Source organism: Phaenicophaeus curvirostris, chromosome 24 (genome assembly GCF_032191515.1).
Source record: "Phaenicophaeus curvirostris isolate KB17595 chromosome 24, BPBGC_Pcur_1.0, whole genome shotgun sequence".
NCBI lineage: Eukaryota > Metazoa > Chordata > Aves > Cuculiformes > Cuculidae > Phaenicophaeus > Phaenicophaeus curvirostris.
The window spans coordinates 6768861-6794352 of record NC_091415.1 but is presented as its reverse complement, the minus strand read 5'-3'; the positions used below and the strand labels follow the sequence as shown (position 1 = coordinate 6794352).

The following is a 25492-nucleotide window of genomic DNA, read 5'->3' as shown; positions in this document are numbered from 1 at the left end:
CTGATAGGAATGATTGGATTCGATGACCCAAGAGGTCTTTTACAACCTGGTGATTCTATGATTCTATGATTACTGTGTGCAATTTTTGATACCCACTTTAGAGAGAGACAAGTTATGCTGATGTAAAGAAAAGATCTGTATCTTTCTGGGCATCCAAGGAAGCCTGACTGCAGAGAGGAGACAGGCATGGTCTGGACAGCCCAATAAAAGAAATGCGGACTATAGGCACCATGCTTCACATAATTCTGCCTCAACTGCGGATATTTTGCCTGACACTTCTTGGGATTCTGCTTGGCTTTTTCATTGCTTCACTACATTAGTGGCATCCTGTGAAGATGCCCTGAAATGACCATCTGTCTCCACCGAGCAGCTTCCCACTGATGCTATTTAAAAGGATCGTAACTGCTGGAGTGAATATGTTATAAACTTTAAATAAGGGTCCATCCAGCCCTGCAGCCTCTCTTCAGCAGCAGCTAAAAGCAGGTGCCTGCTTCAAATTATAACAGGACAACTGTATCTGATTCCTTTTCCAAACAATTTCCCACCCTCCAGCCACCATGCCTCAAGGAATCCCTGAGCCAGATGGGCTTTCTGTAGACTCACAAATCTCCCGTGGCTTTCTATTCCATGACCTTGTGTAGTCCTCCTTGGGAACTCCTGGCATGTGTAGCATTATGTTTAGTAACTACAGATTTGTCTGCTCCTTGTTCTGGAGCCAGTTGTATTTCTGGTCTTTGCAGCATCCTGCGGTAGTGGGTTTCACAGCTCAGGCTCTGCAGTGATAAGTGTTTTCTCTTGTTCTGTTTTACACCTAGTGCCCCATAGTTTGATTTGAAATCGTGTTGTTCTTATAATGAAAGAACTAATCCTTAGGGACAGCTGCTTTCCAACACTCTTCTTGATTTTTGAGTTTAGTCATCTTCTCCTTCATATCTTTTCCTGAGTCAGTGAGCTCTAATCTGGTTTATCTTCTTCAGAGCTGTATTTTGCTTCTGATTGATACATCGTCCTTACATGACCTTATGATCATGAACTCCACTTCCAAAAACAAGTCTACGGTAGTTTTCTTTCTTGTTGGTTTCGTGATAATTGGCCCAGTGCATCGCCAGGACCCACCTGGCCTCCCCACAGCACAGTCGTTGTCTCCTTGGGTGGGAAACCTGTCCCTCTGGTTATCGGAAAGCAAGAAGTCCATGCCTGTTACACCCGATGTGGGTATTGGTGGACTTACTTCATTTGACTTCATCTAAAGCAGATCTTTTAAACCATCAGATTAGATTTTATTTTCAACTTTCTGTCCCCAAACTGATTTAAAATTGTATTTGTCAGAATCCAGTGTTTTGCTGTGCAGCAGAATTAACTGAATATTTCTTTTGGTGTGACCACCTTGCAAGCTCATGCAGCTTGCAAATCGTACTGAATTCTTAGTGTCCATACAGTTGGGGTTCTGTTGCTCTTGCAGGAGCCATCCTAGGATCATCTCTTTAGATCTTCACTGTAGATTTTACTCACACTAGTATTTAATTCAGTTTGCTAGGCTGTTGTTCATGACTCAATTATTTCTATCTTAGGACACCACATATTTAGAGTGCAGCCAGTGTCTCAGCTTTCTCAGTTTTTTGTTAAGTCAGACACTTTGAAGCCTGTGTCAGTGATGCCACAGTTCTCCTCACTCCTAGGAAATGCTTTTGATGATTTTTGTGCAGTGTTCCAAAGAGGTTACTAATATGTGGTGTAGCAGATGAGAGATAGGGTAAGTTTAATGTGTTCATGAGAGCTTTCACTTGATAATTTCTTCTTCTGGGATTCACCTTCGTAGGTCTAGACCTAGACCTGGCAAGAAAAGAAGAGGAGCAGCAAATGCTACAGGATGCACGACAGTGGCTGAACAGTGGGAGAATTGAAGACATAAAGCAGCCTCGAACAGGCGCCACGGCTCTTCATGTGGCTGCGGCAAAGGGCTATGCTGAAGTCATGAGGTAGGAGCTCTTTCCAGGGCTGACACATTGAATTCAGGCTGGTTTTCGTAATGAACTCATCTAGCTTTATAGTTGAGATAAATTTATTTCGTACGGACATTTCTGGCTGCTGTTTCTCAAAAGGCTCTGTAGATTTATATGCCTGAACAACGTGGTTCAGCTTGAAATGTGTAGGGGCTGAAAGATTCCCTTTCAAACCTCTAGTCCTTTGAAGTGATGAAAGCTTTTCAGAGACTGAGGCATAGATTAGGTTTAATTTCCACCATTAGAGTCATAATTTTAGGATTAGAGGACTAGGAGTTAAAACAGTGTTATGGGACAGGCAGAGAGAGTTGGAGTTGTTCAGCCTGGAGAAGAGAAGGCATCAGGGAGAGCATAGAGCAGCTTCCGGTGCTGAAAGGGGCTCCAGGAAAGCTGGGGAGGGACTTTTTACAAGGTCCTGGAGTGATAGGACAAGGGGAATGGCTTTAAATTGGAAGGGGGAAGATTTAGATTGGACATTAGGAAGAAATGTTTTCCTGTGAGGGTGGTGAGGCCCTGGCCCGAGTTGCCCAGAGAAGTCTTTGCTGCTCCAACCGTGTAGGTGTTCAAGCCAGGTTGGATGGGGCTTGGAGCCTCTGATCCAGTGAGAGGTGTCCCTGCCCATGGCAGGGGGTTGGAACTGGATAGGCTTTAAGGTCCCTTCCAGTCTAAACTGTTCTCTGATTTTATGATAAAAGTACAGTTTCAGCCTACAAACTCAGGATTTAAATACTGTCTGGAAAAATACTATGTCCACCCCATCTCACAGTCCCCTGCCCCTTAGCAGCCATTAGCAGTCGCAGAGGGATTCCAGCAGTTCTGCTTCTACCACTCTGGCACCTAACAAGCTTATTATTAAGGTCACATTAAGGTTTTCAACAATTCTGTACTCTTTATGTATGAGTGGAGCTGCACGTAAATGTCGGTGAGGTTGCTCTATTGCCCATGTTAAAATCCTTTCTGGAAGTGTTCTTCCATCTCAATCCTTAATTTCTTAGTTTTAAATGGCAGGACTTGATGTGTAAGGGCTGGTTTTTATCAAGCTCTGGTAATTCTGCTGTCCTCCATTGTTCCTATTTGTATTCATTCATTAGAGCTTATAATTGAGATATAAGCTGTCTGTGCCTGTACCATGCCTGAGAGCAGGAATCTAACACAGCTTATGTGGAATAGAAATGCAATATCTTTTGAATTTGAGCTGTTGGTTCCATGGACTTTCAGCGAGGGTTATGTATCCAGTGCTCCTCAGTGAAGGCTGTACTCTCTGTTTGCAGGGTGACTTAGTTCTGGGCAGCATTAATTCTTACCGTGATAAACAGATCTCATGGAGAGCTGACATTGTTTCACTCTTGTGTATTTTATGGCCACCCTGTAAGTCCAAATACAAAGCTTCAGAGAGTTAAACTGAAGGGGCTGGAAGCCAGGAGCTAGATAACTCTCAAATGAGTTGTGGAATTTGTCTGTGACCTTGACTCTTTTCGCAGCTGTGTTTCTCCCTTTTGCCAGCTGGAAAATCAACATAAAGTCAGGATCTAATTTAAAATTTCGTTCACAGAGAAACACACTGCTGCGATGGGACGACTGGGTTTTATTTAGCACAGTCATGCATCGGTGTAAAGCTGCAGGACTTTCAAAACTGTTGCTGCCATTCTGGGATCATGCTGGATTTCCCTTGTGCTGCAGGAAGGCGGCTCTGGATGATGGAGTTTCCCACAATGGAAATTTTCAGTAGCAGTTTTACTGGACTTAGAATCATAGAATCATGGAATGGTTTGGGCAGGGAGTGGAACGGACCTCAAAGCCCATCTGGTTCCACCCCCTGCCATGAGCAGGGACTCCTCCCAAGGGATCACATTGCTCCAAGCCCCATTCAACCTGACCTTGAACACCTCCAGGGATGGGGCAGCCACCATGTCTCTGGGCAACTGGGCCAGGGCCTCCCCACCCTCACAGTAAAAAATTTCTTCCTAAGATCTCATCTCAATCTTCCCTCTTTCAGCTGAAAACTCTTCCCCTCATCCTATCCCTGCATTCCCCGATGAAGAGCTCCTCCTCAGCTTTCCTGGAGCCCTTTTTGGTGCTGGAAGGCTGCTAAAAGTCTTGCAGAATTGTCCTGGGATGTTCTTCAATGTTTAAGAAACCTGGATAACAGTCAGTGTTGGTGCATGAACCACCCATGACTTTCACCTGGTCACCGGTGTACCGGGGTGTATGTGTCTCTGAAGCATCAGACCACAACTGACTCCTTTGTATTTATTTTGGTTTGACATATTCAAGCTCCAGATGCTGGGAAAACCCTGGGGCTTTGGGTGGATTGAGAAGGGAAAGGGCGGGGAAAGAGCAGAGCAGTAAATATAATGCAAGGGTGTTGCCAGGCAGGTTCAGATGGGTAGAATGGGCTTGAATTCTGCAAGGACTAGTCTGCGAAAATATATTTTTGGGTGGTTTAACCCAGATGTGGATTATTTAGCTTACAGATTTCATATCTGTCAGTCACAGTAATGTCACTGCTTCTTACCTAGCAGTCCTGCTGGCGTCGTCTCCATATGGATCATTCCTTGTTCTCTGGTGGAGCCAAGTCTGAGCCCCATTTACCAAATGTGCTTTTCGTGCCAGGTGCTGTGCTTGGCTCCGTGCTGTGGGGTTGGCAGCCTGCAGAGATGTTGGTTGTTTGCTTAGTGCCTGAGTGAGTCTGGCATCTCTTGTCAGCTGGAGCAGGAGTTCAGCCTGGGTCACCAAGGCTGGGTTAGAAATTAAGGTGTTCTCTCAGTTTAGGACATGCTGAAAGGGAAACTCATCAATTAGACACAGCCCAGCAGGTTTTACAGTGAAGACGCTTCTCATTTACTGCCCTTTCCTGATACAGCTGCAGGCACATCCTGTGGGGTGTTGCTTAGGGGAATAAGCGAGTCAAGAAACTTCAGGCTTGTTGTGAACCGTGCTACCTCCTATGTGGTTCACGGCATGAACTCTTCTGTCGAGAAGTCATTCTCAGGTGGGCAGCGATCAATATTGCTTCTTTCCTCAGGCTCTTGATCCAGGCTGGGTTCAATTTGAATGTCCAGGACAATGACGGCTGGACTCCGCTCCACGCTGCAGCGCACTGGGGAGTGAAGGAAGCCTGTTCCATCCTGGCTGAGGCGCTTTGCGATATGGACATCAGGAACAAGCTGGTCAGTACACACAGACGTTCACATAACCTAGGCAATGTGTTTTATAGCCAGGTGAATATCAGCTTTATTGCCTACTGCTTGATCCAGTGCTGTGACAAATTTACAAAGTGAGCCGTTCTCCTGGTGTGTGTGCTGGAGCATTTCAGAGCATTAGAAAATAAAGTCTGACTCGAAGAAGGCAGAAAAGATTTCAAGTATTACTGGAAAAGATTCATAATTATACTTGAGGAACAAGTTGTGAGAAAGGTTAAGGGCTGGTTTGTGTCTTCTTGTTGTACTGTAGTCCTGACAAAGTAAACAACAACAAAAAAGACAGTTTTGAAGTGCAGAATAATATGCTAATATGAAGGTATAAGGCACTGAACCCTTGAGAAACTCACAGCATTGAATCCTTCCTCCTACTGAATTGGTTGTAAACAAACTAAAAAATGTACTCAGATTTGTGAGAAATGAGTGAAGAAAAATAAGATGGAAAAGAAAAAAAAAGGAGAAAAAATAATTCCTTTTCCATCCTAATATTTAGAAGTTTTTCCTTAAAGAGCCCATGGATTTTCTAGAGCTTCTGTGTGCTCGTCCAGGGCTGTTCTTTGTGTTCCCCTCCCTGCTGCACTGTCTATGAACTGCTTCCTGCTGGAGCACATTCAGTTGTGCCGGGGCTGCTTCTGGGGAAGGAGGAGGTTGTGTGTCCTTGGAACAAACAGTACGAGGAATGCAAGCAGGCAAAGGAATCTGGTAAGAGAAACGTGGCCCATGGTGTGAGCGCCCCTATCTGCACTGGAAACAGCAGTAAAAGAAAGGGCTCGTGAGAAGGAGGAATTTCAGCCTGGTGAGCAATTTGGTATCAAAAATGTGGGGAATCTTTTTTGGTTTAAGTGCCATCAGGTGCTTTTCTGAAGTGTTCAGAAAGGGCGGGGCAAGGGTGCTGTATTGTGTTTGATTGAGCACTGCCCATCACGTTTCATTAGGTGGTGTTAATTAAATGGTTATTATAGCTTGAGTTACAGTGAAAAAGTAACTGTTTTCTTGGTTTGTGCCCTGAAGTAATTTTTCTGGTTTGTTTTATTTTGAAATGCTCGTGAATGTGGCAACGGCCTCCAATTTTTTTGGCCTGCTGATGACTGGGCAGCTGTTTAGGAGCCTCCAGTACACGATGATACAACAGACCAGGTCGATTGCGTTCCTCTGCAGTACAGGTGTCCTTTTTAGAAACCTGGAAACTCAAATGCATTAGCCCTGGCTGTTAGATCTGAGCAGCAGCAATCAGGCAGTTGCATTTCCATGGTTAAGGTTGCTTGGACTGTGGATCGAGTCATAGAAGTACCACTGCTATCACACAGCTTTCCCTGCACTGGAGGGAAGCACAGTGTGTTGCTCAGCGTTGCTCCCTCAGGGAGGGAGGACATGGAGCACATTCACTTCTGTTCTTCACTGGCAAATAGTGTTTTTTGAACATTAACACCATGCATATCAGATATCCTCTTGTGTTCTTTTACTGCACTAGGGCCAGACGCCATTTGACGTGGCTGATGAGGGACTGGTGGAACATTTAGAGATGCTGCAGAAGAAACAGACTGTGGTGAGTTTCTGACTGATCATTTTCCTCCTCTCCAATTACCTCTTCACGCACAGGTGTCTCTCGGACATAAGGCATCAACAGACACAGGAAGCTGAGCCCCAGATGGGTTTTTTTATGTTAGTTGTTTGGAATCTTTAAATTTTAATTACACCAGTATTTTTAATAGCTAGGAATCTAGAAAACTGGATGAGTGCATCAAGAAGGTCGGTAGCGTGCTGACATGCATAATTATGGGAACTGGTAAGGAAGGTATAGTTCATCTTCAGAATTATTATTCTGTAGTCGCTTTGTTGGCTGGGCATCTCCCCAGCATCAGACTGCTCTTTATATGAGTGATCAGCCAAGTTAACTTTGTGTTTGCATCTGAGGAAATAAGCTGTCAATGTGGCAAAAGAGATTTGTTACCATGCCTGCCTTCCTTACAACTGGGAGAGCTCTGACTGAGGGAGAAGAAACTGTAAACTACAGAGAATTCTGGACTAAAAGAAATGGGTGCTTTCAAACCCAGGTTAAATCGCCGTTTTGTAGTGCAGTGGAGGTAGTGGGATGGGTTGTAAGCAGAATGTTGACATAAAAAGGAAAGTAAAAATTTCTCTTGGTCAAACTAAAGCCAGCTGTCAAGCCAGAAAGTTGGCTTTTTGATTATATTTTTTCTGTTTCATCTGGTCTGCTCAATTTACCTCATTTGAGGGCTTCCAAAAACCAAACCAACCTTCTTTAAAAGAAATAAAAATCAGAAAGTATCATTTAAAACCTTGGATTCGGAAACAGACACAATGGGAACGCTGCTGGTAAACACGGTGCCGTGTTCTGAGGAACTGGCAGTGTGGGCGGTAGAACTGCAGCTCTGATCATAACCCAGCTGCTGTCATCCCGAAATAGCATCCTCAACAGCCTCAGAAACTGATGAAAAATTAATCAGCCTCTTCCTAAACGAGATGTTGATAAATACTACCAGTGTTGTGCTCTGGATTTCCTTCCATCTCACTACGCCAGGACTCTGCAGGTAACTGCCTTCCACAAAAGAAAAGCAAAACAACAACAGGGATCTTTTGTGGGTGGGTGCTGGCCTGTTTTTAGGCCGGCTGCGCAGGGGCCAGCGCCCCCCTTCCTGCACAGCAGCACTATTTTAAAGGCCTTCTGCAGTTATCAAGTGCCTGTAGCAAGCTGTAGGAGAGCTGGAGAGAAGAATCTGGATCTTATAACACTTTTTTTTTAGCGGATATATATTTTTCTAAATTGAAATGCCATTTTATCTTATGTGTTTATCATGTGCCATTTTTATCACTTAAAATAGAAAACTTATATTAGTTAAGGGTGAAGTAGGCAGTTCCATGACTTTCCTCCAAGTACATTGTTTCACTTTCAAAATGGCTCTCAAATCCAATTTTTTTAAAATCTAAGCTTGTAGCAGAACTGCACGCTGTCCTTGCTAAAAGATTTACTGCTCTTATTGGACAAAAAAGAGGATTTTGTTTGCTGGGAACAATTAATTTCATTTGGCTTTGGATTTTTTTCCCAATCACTGAATTACCTCTGAATGGAGCGGGCTGTTCCCTGCACTTCCCTTGCTGGGCATCAGCAGTTTCTTCTATTTAATGACATGCTGTACCCCAAGTTTTGGCTCATTGCTGGACTCCATGTAGCTTTTCCCATTTTCAGAATTTGCAGAGCTTTTGCTGCGTGTGACTGGTGTCAGCTACTACTGAAAGAGAAAGAACAGCTAGGCTAGAGGTGACAAAAAAGAGACAGCCTTAAAGTGTGCCTCTAACTGCCATCCCTGTTTCCACCTCAGCTGTGTCTGTGCTTCTACAAGGTGTGAAACAATTTTTTGGTTACTGATTTGGCCATCAGTGGTGACAATTCCCATTGATGCTCTTTGGGCAAAATACTTAGAGGTGTGGTGATCGTAGGTGTTCTTGTGCAATCTGATATCTGAGATCTGGAAGAGGTGCACCATCCTCGTGGGAGGTCTGTTGGTTGCCTGTACAGGACATGCTTGAAAAGTTTGCTCTGAGAGCAAGTGAGTAACAGCTCCAAGGGCAGCAATTTTAAACTGAATCCAGCCTGATTTCACGGGCATATGAACAGATGCAGACAGACCTCCAGCACTGTGGCTGCATAGGCAGATGCAGGGCAGGACCATGGAAGCCGAGATTTGACTCTGGGTCTCAGCAGGAATGGCTAAAGGTTTGTAGCTTGAATCTAAGGACATGCTGGGTGCCTTGCTGTGCCCTTACGGAGCTCTGGTCCTGGGCATCCAGTGCTCTTGCACGTGTACATCTGTTGAATTGGTTTATTAAACTAATCCACAGGATTTTTCATCTAACGAGGCTGGAGTGACCTTATACTACGGTAATTATTGGATTGTGCTGAGGTGGCTTGTTAAGATATCTCTTTTCATTTTTTCTCCAATCTTCTTGCAATTTTTGACAGTTGCGAAGTGAGAAGGAGACGAGGAATAAGCTAATTGAAGCTGACATGAACGGCAAGCCTCAAAGCAGACTCTTCACCAAGTACGTCTCTTTCCTCTTTGTTAAAAGAAGCTGCAGAGAGAGTAATGGGAGAGCAGCTTCATCTGTTAGGAGTCAGCTGGCCTCAGCTGGTCTAAAATAGTTCACTGCTGTTCGTGTTCATTTCATGGCTTCTTGTACATTTGAGCTCTCTCAAATACAATTGTAGCTGAATGGGAGAAGAGGGAGCTGGGCTGGTGCTTCATCCTCCAGCTTCTGCTCTTGCCGAGAATTGATTTGACCTTTGGGCTGAGAACTGCTTCTTTGCCATTACTTGGAGCCATACAGCCCAGCTGGTGGGTTGTGTTGCACTGGGAGAAGAGAGATCACATGGTTTTGGATTGAGAAACGCTTGCGAATTTAGGAAATGTGAGACTGACATTGGAATCCGTAGCAAATGGGCAATGCTGGAAGTGCTGGGATTTTGGGTTTGTAGATGGATTTTGTCCTTTTGCGTGTCCTGTTTGTAGCAAATCATGTCTATGTGTTCCTGAGAAGCAGAACTCAGAAATAACTTACTTTCCTGGTAGTCCTTAAAGTTTCTGTGTCTTGCAGCAAAGAGAAGATTCTCTATGAGGAAGACACGTTGAAGTCCATGGAAATGGAGGAGGAGAACAAGGACTCTAGCAGTTCTAGTTCGGAAGAAGAGGAAGAAGCTGAAGAAGATGAAGTTTCTGAATCAGATGCTGAAAAAGAGTCAGGTAAGTCTCAGAACAGTCTTAGGTTTAATAATTAGCCCAGCAATCTTAGGAGATGAGTTTGAGAGCTGCTTTGTGGGGGGTTTTATGCTTAGTTCTTAAAGACATCCTGGTGGTCTTATGTCCACTGTGTATGTACGGAATATGGAGACCTTTGGAGCAAGTGTTCTGAAAAAGTGGATGTAAACACTGACTCCCAGGTCAGCATAATTTTTCCAAAAAAAGAGCTGTAAGCAATATTTTAGTTTCTACTTCCAGCTCACTTGAATTTAAGGTAACACATTGTTCATAGAGTGTCCTTAAACAGTAGGTTCTTGTTGGCCAGTTCCATGACAAATCTTCCAGTTACTGCAAAGTGGTAGAAAAGCAGTTGGACATGTAAGAAGTTAATGACGTGTTGTGTTTGGAGGAGAGAAGTGGAATGAAGGGCTGAAGCTGTCCTGTGTCATTACAGAGGGATGACCCCCTAATTTCCTTGTTTGGGTCATAACATTTAAAGAATGATGTTTATCCTGGCTGCTCTTTGCAGAGCTGGTACGTACGAAAGCTATTTGGGTATGACAGTAACACAGTGAAATAATCTGTTGGCTTTTATATTAAGCAAATGTAGTGGGGAAGTCAGTGGTGGAAGCAGGCGTGCAGCAGAAGTCGTGTATTTGCTCCACAAATCAGGGGTTTACTAGGGAGCAGGCTTGCACAGTGCCAGTTCTGGTGAACACAGTAGGAACTTGACCAGAACGCCTCTAACACATGTAAAGCTACAAGAAGTGGAGCTCTGTGATGGCTAACTGATTCAGGAACAACATAAGATCCTTCAGCAAGGAAAATACTACATCACTCAGCTTTTAATTTTGTATAAAGCCAAACCAGGTCTTTCTATTGAGTTAATTCACAGAACAAAGCACATTGTACTAATGCACAGGGTCCAACACAAAAAAAAAACGGAAACTGACCGTATAGCTCGGGAACCACGAGTGGGATGGTGAGAAAAGAGATGGCTATAGAATATGTTCTGACCTGTCGCAATGAGACATGGCTCAGCTCTATTGCTGCACTCCATATGATGGGACACATGGTCAAATAGAGACGATTCTTTATTCTCAGTCAGAAAATGTCACTGTGCACCAGCCCACTGGCTCTGAAACAGATTGAGCTCATAACAATATCCCTGTGCTCGAGCACTGACCCTGTTCGCCAGAGCTGGTTCCCTCTTCTCAAAGATGCAGGCAGTGCTCAGAGGGGCCCATTTGTTGTCAGTAGAAGATGTGAAAGCCAAACCGACAGAGATCCTCAATGGCCTTTCAGAAAAGGATCTACGGGATTGCTTTGGGTGTTGGCAGCATCAGGTGCAGCCCCATGTCAGCTCAGAAGGGAACGGCTGTGAAGGTGATTGTAGCTGATTCTCTTAATTTGTTAAATAAAAAGAGTTACAGAGACAGGGGTGCGTGTTTGACCTCGTATTTCAAACCACTGAAGCTAAAAGGAAGACAAAAAACATTCAAGTAATGATTAGACATCAAGCTTCAGGCTTTTACCCCCTGTGCTCTCCTTTCCTAGAGAGGTTATTGGCTCCTTTGAGAAATTTCAATCAGAGCTGAACCCTTACCTTGTAAATTTTTCAAATCTCTAATACAATGAAGGTGAACTTGTCAGCTGGATGTAGATGTAGTTGTCAGTTGTTGCAGCTGTCAAAGGGATGCACATTTTCAGTGCTTTTCTTAAAGCCAGGCTAATGAGATAACAACATCAGCCCACATTATAGAAGGGCTCCAAAGAGAAGTAGGGATGAAAATAGCTTTTCATAGAAAATTATACGTGTCACAATATTAGTAGTTTCAAACACACTCTTAAGAACAATTATGCTTTATTATCTGCTAGACATTTTAAACGCTTGGATGGATACAGGAGACAAGTTTTTGAAAACATGGAAATTATTTCTTTATTCCTCTTCATTTGCTTCTGAGATTTAATATTTGCATAGTTGCAGTTTTAAGCACTGCTGGACAGAGAGAAGATGACTGTGGTCCCAGAGTGTGCGAAGTCCAGATGAAAGGAGAAAAATAGCCAAAATATTATTATGAGTCATCTTTTTAAATCAAAAAAATTTAACTCTGTTGGTAACTGAGTGTAAGAGCACAGATAACAGCTGGCAGTCATGCAGGAATTTATTTTGAGGTGTGTTTGGAAGGGTCTCAGGTTGCCATAAATTTGTGGAATTTGCAGAGCCTGTGGGAGGAGAAGAAATATGAAGAGGTGAGCAGTGAAATTGTTGCGATGTCTCAGTACCTTGTGTCTTTACAGTATGTAAGAAGTCTGTGTCCTTCCAAACAAAAGCAGCTGCTTTTGTGTAGTGATGGCATTTTATTCATCTTGAGGACAAGTAACGGCTTGACATTGGGTTGGATTTAGATAAGAGAAAGATGAATAGAACATTCTGTGGTCACTATCTGTGCTGGTAACTGTTATAGTAGGTAATTATTGTGAATTAAAGCAGGCAAGGGATGCTTTCAATGTTTAAAAAAACAAATCAAAAAAAGACATCCCCAGAAAACCTCTAAGAAAAATTACTTTTGTGCAAAATCAGAGAACTAAATTTTCAGTCTCACCAAATTTATTTTGAGGAGATTGAGCTATTCCTGACTTGTGTCCCTTGACTGAAATTCATAATGTTTCTTGCTGAAATTTCAGTGCAATAACAGGTGGGATCTTCCCCTCCAGACAGCGATGCCTGTGGTCGTGCAGTCTCTCACACCGCCTGGTACAAGGTTCTTGGCCTGTCCTCCTGCAATTGGCTCCTTTTGGTCACGTTGCTCACCATTACTATTCTTTCCAACCTGTCATTACCACTTACACTTGAGCCCTTGTAATTAGGCTTGACCTTAAAGCTGAGCTCTGTGCTGTGATCTTCCAGGACAGGCAGCCAGTCATCACCTGGCCCAGCCTGCAGAACCTGCTGGCAGTGGGGTCAGGGCTCTTCTCCCCTTCCTGCGATGTTGAGGAGTCTCCGGTGATTCGCAGGCTTCACTCCAGAAATCAGCATACAGCAAACATGTCATTTCTTTGTCCGTATGCATTTCCATGGGCTGCTGAACGCCAGGTCAGGCCTGCCAGGATCGACGGGTCCACTGCCCTTCCTAAAAGAGCGATGTGAAAGTGCAGTGCACCCGTGTGCCAGCCTCAAGGAATGAAATGCTCTGTTTAGGTGACTGTGGAAGTTCTGAGATAGTACGAAGAGAGGGAAAGATGCCTGAGACTTCAGGATCATGCAGACCTTCCTAGGGGAGATGCATCTCTGTCTCTTTAATCTTCGATCTGTCAGTCGTGCTAACTGCTTATAATTTTTAAATGTTTCTCTTGACTTGGTCTGTTCTGTTTTCCTGTCCTTTGAATCCTATTTTCTAGGAGTGAGAATGTTCATTTCAGAAAGATTGATCTTCACGCTCCCAGGTGCCATCCTCATGGATGCTCTGTACCAAACTGCTTTTTATATGTAATAGAAGATCTGTATTCACTGTACATCCCTCATTTTCCAGTATTATTTGGGGGGTTACACTTAAAATGACTGTGTTTTTTCAAAGCCCTGACTGTGTGAGGCCCTTGGAGCTGTTGGTGTGGGTCCATCGTTGCTCAGGAGCCTCGCGTGTGGCTGTGTTTGGTAATGTCTGTCTCAGCCCTGTGCACTCCTGCCAACTGAACCTGTTGCCTGAGACACTGCCTCTGCCCGCTCTCCCCAGTATTGCCTGGTGGAAGTTCTGATGCCAAGCATGGTGCATAGACACAAACAAAATGTTTGCACCTTCCAATCGCACTTGTCTCACTAGCAGGGAGCTGGCTGTGAGCTGTGACAGCGTTTGCTTAACTTGCTTTGAGCCCTGGTAAAGATTTTTGTTTGGAATCAGTCCTGCCTTTGTGTAGAAAAATGGACTTTGCTGTAGAAGACCAGAAATTCTGCCCACCAGCGTAAGCAAAGGCAGCAGAACGGTGCGATGAACCCCTCGCAGGCCCACTCGGGGTCCTGACTGGGATGCACACTCATGTCCTGCTCCACTTCCCAAGAGTTACAAGGGAAGAGCAAGCCCTGAGAAGAACCAAATTTGTGAATCAACAACAAATCTGTTTGTCCTCCTTCAGGGGCTTCCTGCAAGGATTTTGCTTGTCTGTGGGGATGAAGATCCAAAGCTTTGACTGGAAAGCCGTCATGTTTTTGAGGAAGAGGCAAGCCTCCTTGCAGAAAGCCCTGGTTAACCTTGGCGTTGCCATCATCTTTATGGTCCGGGGCACCCTGAGGTTCACAGCAGCTCTGACTTGAAGCTTAGTGCACGCTGTGCTTGTAAGGAAGGGCCTTGGAAGTGCCATACTGAAACGTTTGGTTTCTCTTCTTGTTTAAAATTGTAGAAAGGAAGGAAGAGCCCTTTGCCAACCACTCCAGCCATGAAACCCGGCCTAGCATCACTGAGCAAATTCCACCACCTGAGCCAAACTCCTTCACTGCATCTGCCAGAAGAGTAAGTGAATTTGGAATCAATGGGGACTCCGACAGAGCTTGAAAGCCGTAGTTTTTTCTGTGACATGGACACTCTAAAACTGATTTTCAGAGTAGTTGTAAAACGTGCACTTAGAAGATCATGGTAGTATGGAATTTTGATAAGATGCTGTTTTAACAACAATATGGGACTGGCACAAAGGAAGGTGTTTGTACAATAAGGTTCCTCTTAAATCTTTTACCCTCTGAAGCAAATTGTGCTGTTCACAAGAAGAACCCTACTTACCATGAGTGCTTATTGTCACTGTCAGTTCTGAGGTAGTTGATGCCGATCTCTTACCAGCAGATCTTTCACCAAAGCTGGTCCCTGCTGATGTTATCAGCAGTGAATTTGGCACTATCATCTCAAGTGCCACTGAACTTGCCAAACTCAGTTGATTCAGAGGCATGATGTTACTGCCCAATAAGCACAGAGGGTAAGGTTTGCTAGCTGGACAATGAAAGCTTTTTAAAGGTGAAGCAGAGTTACTGCAATCTTATCTGGATTCTCCAGCTCTCACGTCACTCAACTAGATGGCACCAGGAGGCTCTGTGTTCTGCTAAGGACTGGTACCTTGTACTTCAGGTTTGGTTTTGCACCAGGATATGGAGAACAGCTATGCAAGCCAGGTACCTTGCCAGCTTCTGAAGCACTAGGTATATGTTAGATGTAAATATGTAAATATGTAAATGCTCCTTGCTTAGTCAAAATTCCTTATTTTCAACCTGCTGTTAGTCTAACTTCTCATCTAGATCCCATGAAATAGAGCTCCTCTGGGCGTTGTTCAACTTGGGCCAATTTAGCAGGGGAAGTATTAAACGTAGAAGGATACTGGGAAGTGTGAGCTCTTCAGTTAACCTTTTCCCAGCTGCAGAGTATTCTCACTCATTTGAGTTGTTTAACCCAGAATAAGGGTGTTAGGGTATGGAAGTGGTTCTGCATGCAAAGCAGTTACTTATTTGATCTCAGTCACTTAAGATCAGCTACTTTACCCTGTCTTACACACTTGAATCTTCTGTATCTGTCTTAAATTGGGTTTTATATGGGAAAATGTGAGTGCTTGTGTTGTCCTCCATTTGCAGAGTTGTAATGTGTGCTGTTCCTATGTTCAGAAATTACAGAAGGTGTCTTTTACTGTGGATTTCAGCTTTCTCTGAGGGAAGTGTTAGAACTACATTAAAGCATTAAAGCCGCATAGCTCTGGAGACTGGAAGTGCTAGAATTAGGAGAGTACAGATTAATTCCTGCATTGAAATACATCAGCTAAGAGACACAGCTAAAATACTGCAGTGATTGTTTTGTCTTCGCAGTCTCGAGTCAATGAGTTTGAGGGCAGAGCTCCACAGTAGCTTCATTTATTCTGGATAATGTCAGATGGTTTGTGTTCTGTAGAATATGATATAATAATGCTTCTATCAGCTTTGTCTGAAAGCCATGTCTGCCCCAGTATCCTGCCCTTGACAGTGACCATCAACAGATACTAGAGAGAACAGGATCTAGCGGGACTTCTCTCCCACCTTCTAGCAATCTGCGTTGCAGGGACTTGCTGATCCTCTGGGTTTTTTTGTATTCTGTGGCCCCCAATGGACTTCCTTATTCACCCTCTGTGTGCTGGCTGAAGGGTTTGTGTACCTTGGTCATATCTCAACCTGGAGACTCCTCATCTGCTGAATAATGCCTCATACAAAAAGTTCCTTGCTCTACTAATTCTTGTTACTTTTCTCTGAATCTCTTCTCCTTCTTCTACGCAGCTTTTGAGCTGTGAAGCTGAGCTGTGCGTGATACCAAAGAGTGGTTGTACCCTGCAGTAACACAGAGGCGTAATGGTGTTGTGTTCCATATTCTGTTCTCTTCCAATAATCCCTAGTGTATTGTTTTTCTTTATTTCCTACACAATTTGGTGTTGAGCCTCTGTATTTGTAGAATTCTCTCTTGTGGTCCCCAGCCTCCACTCTTGAATGGCAGCAGGCATCTTTCTGTATGACTCGATGACAATAACTAAAGTTGTACATTCAACAGTTATTTGTTTGAGGAATAATTTTGCTTTTCAGAACTGCCTCATGTAACAAAAAACATGAAGATCCATTCTGTATCGTCTGTAAGAATATGCAGTTACCTGACCACGGTGGCGTTTAAGCTAGAACAGGCCTCTGCAAGCCTGTAGTCCAACCTCTTGCTCAAAGCAGGGCCAACTTTAAGCCCTAGTCATGTTGCTTTGACCCACCCAAGCTCAGATGAGTATTAAGCCTCTGAGGATGGAGATGCCCCCCTCTCTTGCTCCCTGTCCCAGTCCAGCATTACTCTGAGTATGTCTTCCTCCATGCCCATTGGAATTTTCCATGCTGGAGTTTGTCAGTTCCTCCTTCTCCTTTCACTATAGACTGTTGAGAAGAAGTCTGGTTCTCTTTCTTCTGTAAACCCCACCCCGAAGTAGCAGAGCATTTAAATCCTTTCTTTGCTGTTTCTTTTCCATGCTAAACAAGCCAAGTTTCCTCAGCTTCTCCCTTTATGTGTTGTGAGCTCCGGCGCCCTGATGATCTTAATGACTTCTACCAGACTCTTTCCGATGTGATTTGTGTCAGGGTTCTATTTGCAGCCAGTCCCAAGAGTTGATTGCTTTTTATGCCTTTACTGAAGAATTCCCCCTTCCTAAATGGGTGCCAATAAGGGCTTCATTGTTCTTCATACTCTTTTTGCAAAGCTGAAGGAAAGCATATTGTAGGTGAAGGGAGGTGCACAGTGGCACAAGATCTCTTTCATTGTCTGTCCTTGGAGATGAGGGCACTGTAGCAGTTTGCATCCCTGTGAGTTCACCTTGAACTGTGTCCTGTAATTAAAGCTAAGTAGGAAATCAAATCCATCTTCTGTGTACAAGTGTAGCCTAGCAAAAACTGGGGCTTGTTGAAACGATTTCAGCACTTAGATTGTGCCTTGCAATGCTCTTACTATTTCCAAATGTCCCTTTTTATCCTCTACAGTTCAGTTGGCTCAGCAAGTCAGATGAGCAGAAGGATGAGTCACCTTCATCATGGCGGCTGGGACTGCGGAAGACTGGCAGCCACAACATGTTGAGTGAAGTCGCTGCTACTCGTGAGGCACAGAGAGATAAGACTTCTTCCATCTATCGTTCTTCATCAAGTCCTCGGATTTCTGCGTTACTAGACAACAAAGAAAAGGTTTGGCTTTTAGCAAAGATGTTTCAGTGCATCCCAGTTGAACAGGCTTTACCTCACAGGCTTAAGACCCTTTCACTTTTGTTTTGACTCATTGCTGGTTTTGTACCCATAACAAACTTAAGACTCTTTCATTCTTTCCTGTTTTTTTCTTTTGAAATTTCTTCCTATCCTGTCAGTTGTTCTTGCAGACCTGGAGAAGGTCTGAAGTGGACTTCCAGTGACCAAGGGCTGTCCTAGTCTGGCACAGCCTGCAGGAAAGCTGGGGAGGGACTATTCCTAAAGGCTTGTGGTGATAGGATGAGGGGGAACAGGTATAAACTGGAGAAGGGCAGATTTAGACTAGACATTATGAACAATTTCTTCACCATGAGAGTGGTGAGACACTGGAACATGTTGCCCAGGGAAGTTGTGGCTGCCCCATCCCTGGAGGTGTTCAAGGCCAGGTTGGATGGGGCCTTGAGCAGCCTGATCTAGTGGGGTGTCCCTGCTCGTGGCAGGGGGGTTGGAACTAGATGATCTGTCAGGTCCCTTCCAACCCTAACTATTCTATGGTTCTTTACCAAGCAGTATCTAATCTAGACAGTAGCACACACCTGCAGTGGAAATTCTCCTTTGCTGTCATCTGAATGGGTTCCGCCTGTATCCACCAGCTGCATTTGTGAATCCCATCACACGTATTGAATAGCAGTAACTTTGCTGCCCATGGGTACGTGTCCTATCCCTGGAAACATTCATGGTCAGGTTGGACCTGATCAGGGGCTCTGAGCAACCTGATTGAGCTGAAGATGACCTTGTTTGTTGCAGGGAGGTTGCACAGTATGGCCTTTAAAGGTCCCTTCCAACTCAAACCACTCTGTGGCTATAAGATTTTCTGATTTATGGGAGGATCTAGCTAGAAGCTGCTTTTGTTTGCTAGCGCGCTCTTCAGAAAATCATTTTCAGAGCTGTTTCTGCTGCCCGAGCAAATGCCTTAACCCAGTTTCTTCAGACAGGAGAATGCTTTCTTAGTTAAAGGAATTTGAGCATGAATTTAGTTGTCACTGAACATGCTGGAACTGTAACAGATTTACAGCTGAATTACTTCTTTTGCGTCACCAGGATAAAGACAACAGGAGCTACCTTGCCACAATAGCCCCCAGAAGACTAAGCAGTACGAGCGACATAGAAGAAAAAGAAAACAGGTGAGTGACTAAACTTAATGCTCAGCTGCTGGCCTGTAGCTGGTTCCTCTGGAATAGTTTTTGTCCATATTCATGCTTCATGTGTTTTCTCAGCAGTCCCAAGTACACAGGAATTATATCAAGAGCTGTCTCTGATCTGTAAAAGTTCTGGAATGTTGCTTTTCATGTAGGGGAGCAGGACAGTGGGTTGTTTTGTCCCGCCTTGTTCATACACACAGAGTCTCCATCCAGGAAGGCAGATCTATACGTTCTTGTTCCTTTTACATGCAATTGCCTCATTTTGTAGCTGGCACCTGCACTTCTGTTCCTTGCTCTGCTGTCACCTTCAGGCCCCGTGTTCACATGTCTGTTGGTTTTTGGTTCACTTGAGTCTGTGAACTTCCTAGTGTGTGGAACTGTTTCTGTTGCAGGGGCTGATTTTATGGTCAGTGTGTGCAGCTGCCCCTGGACAGAATGACCCTCTAAATAAGATCAATATCTGGTACCTCAAGCTGTAGTTGAGGTCCCAGACTCTATAAACAGATTCTTCACAGTTCGTGCTAGAGGGAGGAAAATTGGATCTTAGCCTCATTTCCAGCCACTTCCACAGCAGTGAAGAAAGGCACACACAGAGGAGTCATTGTGAGCTGTAACTGTTGTGAAGAAGTCATGGCCAATGACCACCCTGAGAGAATTTCAGCAGAGTTTCAGATTCTTTGCTGATCTCTTGCTGGAACCTCCCTGCTGAGTTCTTGCTTAATCTCAGCCAGTCACTGTGATGTGGAGCTCAGCAGACAGTTTGTGTTTAAATGACTGATAAGCTTGAGCGGTTTGGCGGCGGCTCACACGGAGCGGCGTGTCCAGCTGCCTGCTGGTAAGTGCCCTGGGCCTGGTAGAGTAAGGATGAGGAGAGCTGGCCTGCAGGAACAGATGGTGCCCAGCTGTACTGGGTAGGACAGATTTTTCCCAATAGCCTTTCCTTTCTAAACAGCTGAATTTGACTTCATGGAACCCACAGGTTTCTGGAGGGTCATCAGCATGGACATGGCAATTGAAAAATGAAAAATAATCGCAGGCTGGCAAGTGGATGGGTTGTGTTGTTTTACAAGCTTGAGGTCCTGTCCAAGACTAGAAAGAACAGGACATACTGCCAGAGTATGTGGGAAAAGAAGCCCTGCTTTTAGATAAGTGTGATAAATAGGGCTACTAGTAATTTACTGATGAATAGGGCTACTAGTAGTTTACTGATAAATTGTCAAGTAGTCTTAAATTTTCCCAAATATTTCAGAGAATCATAGAATCACCAGGTTGGAAGAGACCCACTGGATCATCGAGTCCAACCAATTCCTATCAAATACTAAACCATGTCCCTGAGCGCCTCGTCCACCCGTCCCTTAAACACCTCCAGGGAAGGTGACTCAACCCCCTCCCTGGGCAGCCTCTGCCAGGGACCAATGACCCTTTCCATAAAAAATGTTTTCCTAATGTTCAGCCTAAACCTCCCCTGGCAGAGCCTCTCGTCCTGTCCCCCGTCACTTGGGAGAAGAGGCCAGCACCCTCCTCTCTACAACCTCCTTTCAGGTAGCTGTAGAGAGCAATGAGGTCTCCCCTCAGCCTCCTCTTCTCCAGGCTAAACACCCCCAGCTCTCTCAGCCATTCCTCATAAGGCCTGTTCCCCAGCCCCCTCACCAGCTTTGTTGCTCTTCTCTGGACACGCTCCAGAGCTTCAACATCCTTCTTGTGGTGAGGGGCCCAGAACTGAACACAGGATTCAAGAAGCGGCCTCGCCAGTGCCGAGTCCAGAGGGAGAAGAACCTCCCTGGACCTGCTGGTCACGCCGTTTCTGATCCAAGCCAAGATGCCATTGGCCTTCTTGGCCAACTGGGCCCCTGCTGGCTCATGGTCAGTCGCTGTCAACCAACACCCCCAGGTCCTTCTCCTCCAGGCAGCTTTCTGGCCAGACTTCTCCTAGTCTGTAGCTGCACAGGGTTGTTGTGCCCCAAGTGCAGGACCCGGCATTTGGCCTTGTTAAACCTCATGCTGTTGGTCTCAGCCCATGGATCCAGCCTGTTCAGATCCCTTTGGAGCCTCCCTACCCTCCAGCAGATCCACACTTCCACCCAGCTTAGTGTCATCTGCAAACTTGCTAAGGGTGCCCTCGCTGCCTTCATCCAGGTCATTGATAAAGACATTGAACAGGGCTGGACCCAGCACTGAGCCCTGGGGACACCACTTGTAACTGGCCTCCAGCTGGAGTTAACTCCATTTCCCACCACTCTCTGGGCCCTCCAGCCAACCAGTTTTCCACCCAGGAGAGTGTGCGCATGTCCAGGCCAGAGGTGACAGTTTCTGAAGCAGAATGCTGTGAGAAACTGTGTCAAAGGCTTTACTGAAGTCCAGGTTCGTTTCTTTCTGCTGCTAAGGATAGCAGAGAATTTGCCGTACTGAGTTGCTTTACAGTTGTTGCCTGGATACCTCAGAGAATAAAAACTCCTGTCCTGTAATATCTGTCTGTGCAGTGTCATTTGGTACAGGATGACAGAGAGAATATCAAGTTACGTTATTTAATAGATTAAAACACTTTTATGGACAATCCAAATTTCAGTTGCAAGTTTTCTGACTAAAAAGGATCTTGTGGCTCTTAATGCAAAACTCTGCGTCATCTGGTGATCATCATAGAATCTCTCCCTGCGTAGTCTCTGACAGTGCCTGAGAGCCCTTTCAGTGAAGACATTTTCCCTGATGTCCGATCTGAACCTGCCCTAGCAGATGATGCTTAAGCAATACAGGTGGCAAGAACAGAGGCTGATGTCAAGGCTAGCAGAGGTGTTTCAGTGAGTTGTGTCACCTGTGCCCCTAGGGGAAGATTTGGTTGTGATTTTGGAGGCAAAAGCAGACTCTGGAAGTTGTTCTAAACAAACCTTGTGCTTTCCCCGGCACTAGAGAATCGGCTGTTAACCTCGTGCGGAGCGGCTCCTACACCCGGCAGCCGTGGAGGGATGAGTCAAAGGGAAATGAAGCTCCCCATTCTGGTGCACCTACTACCTATGTATCTACCTACTTGAAAAGGTATGTCCAATTCTGTCTTACACGAATTCCTAGGCAGCCAGCTCTACTTCTAACATGCCTCACAAATTTCAGACTTCTGCTTGCTGCTTACTGCATCCGGGTAACTGCCCTTGGGACACTCTTCTGTCAGAGCAGGGAATTAAAATTAAGATTTGCTGATGTTTGTCTGCTAAATAATGTTTAAAAGGCCATCATTTTTGTTCGTCTGTAAATTTGCTGAACTGAATTTAAATATTCTTGTCCACATAATTCAAATACAAAGTGCTTTCTCAGTTTTATGCTAGTATTATGGCTAGAGGATAAAATAAATGTTGATCATAAAAAGAGAGTAACTTAATTACTGTCTGAAAGTGTTGTTCAAATGGCTATTGACAGGTAAGTTGTAGCTTATCTCTAATTTTTGTTTATATTAATCCATGTTTATGGCATTATCAGAAAAGCGGCATGATTTCTTGTGCATGACTTACAGCACTTGCTAAGGAGTGAGACTGATGTCTGGCTGTTTTCTTGTGGCAGTAAGGAAGCAGTTTCTGCACAGTGTACATGACATTTTAGAGGCTGATTGCTGATAAACAGCCAAGCAGAATCAGGAGAGCAATCCTGTGCATTACTTATTTAATCTCTTACCACTTTGGAAGTCAGAGGCTTAGTTTCCATGAAGTACGAGGTCCTGGCGCTCTCTGGGTGAGGGGAATGAATGCCCTGCTCTTTTAAGGCAAATAATACATCACTGAGTTTTCATCCCAGTTGAGAGGAGGAGGAGGAGGAGGATCAGCCCTGTGCACATAGTACAGCTCCATCACCTCATCTTTATTTTAGCTGATACTGGAAAGCATCAAACCAATGAATATAAACCTGTCACACTGCAAAGCCAATTGATCTGTACTTAAGGGAATAGACAGAAATATTTCAAGGTTTCAGATTGTCTTTCACCACATTCTAGACCCTGAACTAAGTAACTGTCCTGAAGATGGAACAATTGCTTGAGACACATGGGAAGAGGTGGATGGTTTGTGTTCTAGTACTAATGCTGGCAGAGGTAAGCTGTGCTCGAGGATGTCTGTCCAGTTGCTGAGCACATACAGACCCGTTTCCACAGGAGGTGAAACAGATGCCACTTCAAGCAGTAGGTGTTTGGTCTGCTGATCCATTCCAGTGACTTCACATCTATCCTGGGACGTGATGACAGGCCAGCCTCCCTAGCTTGTCTCTCTCTAAAGGCAGTCCAACAGGTTGCAGATTATTACATTGGAAAACTTGTGCCTCTTGCTGCTGGCACGCCTTGCTGTTCCCTCATCTGAGAGACAGCCCTGTCACCAACGCCACTAACATGACTGTCCATTAAAATGTTGCAAATGCTGCCTGTTTATCTCAGCTAATCCTGAACCAGATTCAGTATTGCACTCACATAGTTGTTCTGTATTCCCTTGGTGAAACTATACAGAAACCAGTGAAGGTTTTGCCTACATTTGTGTGTCACTAATAGCAATTTCTTGTCACAAAGGCTGAATTCTGGCCTTTCATAGGAGAGAGTTGGTTTACAGGCAGTTACAGAGAATAGCTTTGCCAGGCAGGGATAAAGAGATCAATGGGTTTGCATTGTGTGCACAAACAGTAAAATCATGATCAGTTTGACTTTTGTCCCGTATGGTTTTCTATAAAGAGCACAGAGAAATTAAATATAATTGTATTGAACCTCTTATTTCCCCAGCCTTGTGCATCAGGCTCTAAGATGAGGAAGGGATCCTGGTTGCCTGTTAAAGGCTGAGCTCTTTGTCACTTCCAAGTATTAACAAAACTCTGAACACAACTCCAAAAGGTAAAAGCTCATTCAGAAGGAGGAAGAATTCAAGTGAACACGACATGTTTGGATGTTACTGAGAGGAAAACCTCTGTATCAGCATTTCTCCTTTACCTCAGCATTTAGCTAATCTCTGTAAAGGTACTTCCAGCATGTTCTAGAAGCGTTTAAAGAATCCCAAACAGGGAGTAAACCGCCTCTTAAGATGTTGAAAATGGCTTTTCTTCTAAAAGGGGACAAAATCGCATGCAGCAATGTTTCAAATGGTCTTCAGCTTTAGTTGCAGGAAATGCCAGAGCGCTCTCTGCAGTGGTAGTCCCTGCCATTCATTCACTCTGCATTCTCTATGGATGTGCCCTTCGCCCCTAAATTCACAGGGCCCTGTCCTGACAACCTGCTCTCCAGTGCAGTGCGAATTGGCCTTCAGAGAGCCAGGTCACGTCGCCTGTGTTAAAGGATTTGGAGGGAAACCAGCATAGCAGATTGAATTAATTCAGGGTACTTCCTTTGATATCAGCCATGAGAGATGCCTCACAGGAAGGGATCTCACATGCCAAAATGAAATCACTTTTTGGCTTCTATTTCATTTTACACATTTGCACAAACACGTTCTGACTGGTGTTGTTCAGGTAAAAACCATCGTGGTGAGTCAGGCCAACAGTCCAGGCAGTCCAGACTCCTTTTCTGACAGCAACTGGTTTTGAGGAACAAGTTGCAAATGCTGGGATAACTTTTAAGAGCAATGGTCCACCTCCCACACTCTCCTACTTCCAGCAAACCTGATTTTAGGAGCCAATTGTTCTTAATGGCCACCACTGTGGCCAACTTCCGTAACCGAATCCTATTTTGATCTCTGCAGAACCCTATGGGAGTGTATTATAAAAACAGTTCTGTGTTTTGTGCAGACCTTTTTTGTTAGCATATGTGGAAGCTTTTTAAGGTTTTGAAGGCTTTTAACATTTCAAATTCTGCTTGCCTTAGCTGTTTGCAGAGGTATTTCTTTTTATCAATTTGGAATGTTGCTTTCCATCTCATTGCTTATTCCCTGATGGTTGTGTTGCGGTGATTATGTTAGAGAATGAGTAGCCATGTGTCAATGTCTTTTTTATTTCTAAGGTTGAATTCCTTAGCATAAATTTATAATCCTCCTTTCCGCACATTCTTATGAACAAAGCTGTTAATTAACCAGATTCCCCGGCTAACTCTTGCCTTGCAATTTTCTGGTCATGTTCACTTCAATGTGAACAGTTTAGTCACTGCCTTAGAGTCCTCCTCACCTTGCGCAGTGCCACCATGCAAGGGGACAGGGTGGAGAGGTGCTTTTCTTAGAGCTGGCAGTGCCTGGGCTCCCTCGTGAGCAGGATTCTGTGCATGATGCCCCAGCACCACGTTTCTCTGACCCAGGGCATGTGCATGTCAGAGTTGTCACGACACCATCACTGTGCTCTTTTCCTCTGTTCCTTCTCCTTCCGCTTTTATCTCCCCCACTTCTCTGCTCTGTCAGACATTGGATGCTGCTTCCACCCTCTCGTCTCCCCTTTTCACCCGTTACTTTTCCCTTCCGAAACACAGTCCTTGTCAAGTCTTACTCAACAACCCTCCTGTGTCCTCCCTTCCTGACCAAGTTTGTTTTCTTTTCTGCAGGCACCCCTCGTGCCCCAGCCTCTCTGCCTTGGGGTCTCCTAGGATGGTGCCACATCAACCCTGCTCCCCTCAGGGTTGCCACCACATTTTCCCTTGCTGCTCCTCTTGTTCCTTCCCTTGGCACATGCTCCACTGTCATCATCTTCTCAGTAGTCACAT

At 44.7% G+C, this 25492-nt stretch overlaps 2 protein-coding genes across 9 annotated transcripts in view; one reads left to right on the top strand and one right to left on the bottom strand.

The window, feature by feature from the left end:
• CSRP1 (cysteine and glycine rich protein 1) overlaps nt 1-25492 on the bottom strand; it is a 269990-nt gene that overhangs the window by 149671 nt on the left and 94827 nt on the right. The gene's annotated exons all lie outside the window — the stretch shown is intronic.
• The window catches only part of PPP1R12B (protein phosphatase 1 regulatory subunit 12B), a 132945-nt gene that overhangs the window by 40550 nt on the left and 66903 nt on the right, over nt 1-25492 (top strand). For all 8 annotated transcript variants that reach the window (XM_069875739.1, XM_069875738.1, XM_069875736.1 and 5 more), the window contains exons 4-12: nt 1820-1979; nt 5029-5173; nt 6675-6749; nt 9186-9265; nt 9818-9963; nt 14356-14465; nt 17462-17659; nt 18758-18840; nt 21763-21888. In XM_069875739.1, the coding sequence (XP_069731840.1) occupies nt 1820-1979; nt 5029-5173; nt 6675-6749; nt 9186-9265; nt 9818-9963; nt 14356-14465; nt 17462-17659; nt 18758-18840; nt 21763-21888 (1123 nt within the window). The remainder of the gene's footprint in view (nt 1-1819; nt 1980-5028; nt 5174-6674; nt 6750-9185; nt 9266-9817; nt 9964-14355; nt 14466-17461; nt 17660-18757; nt 18841-21762; nt 21889-25492) is intronic.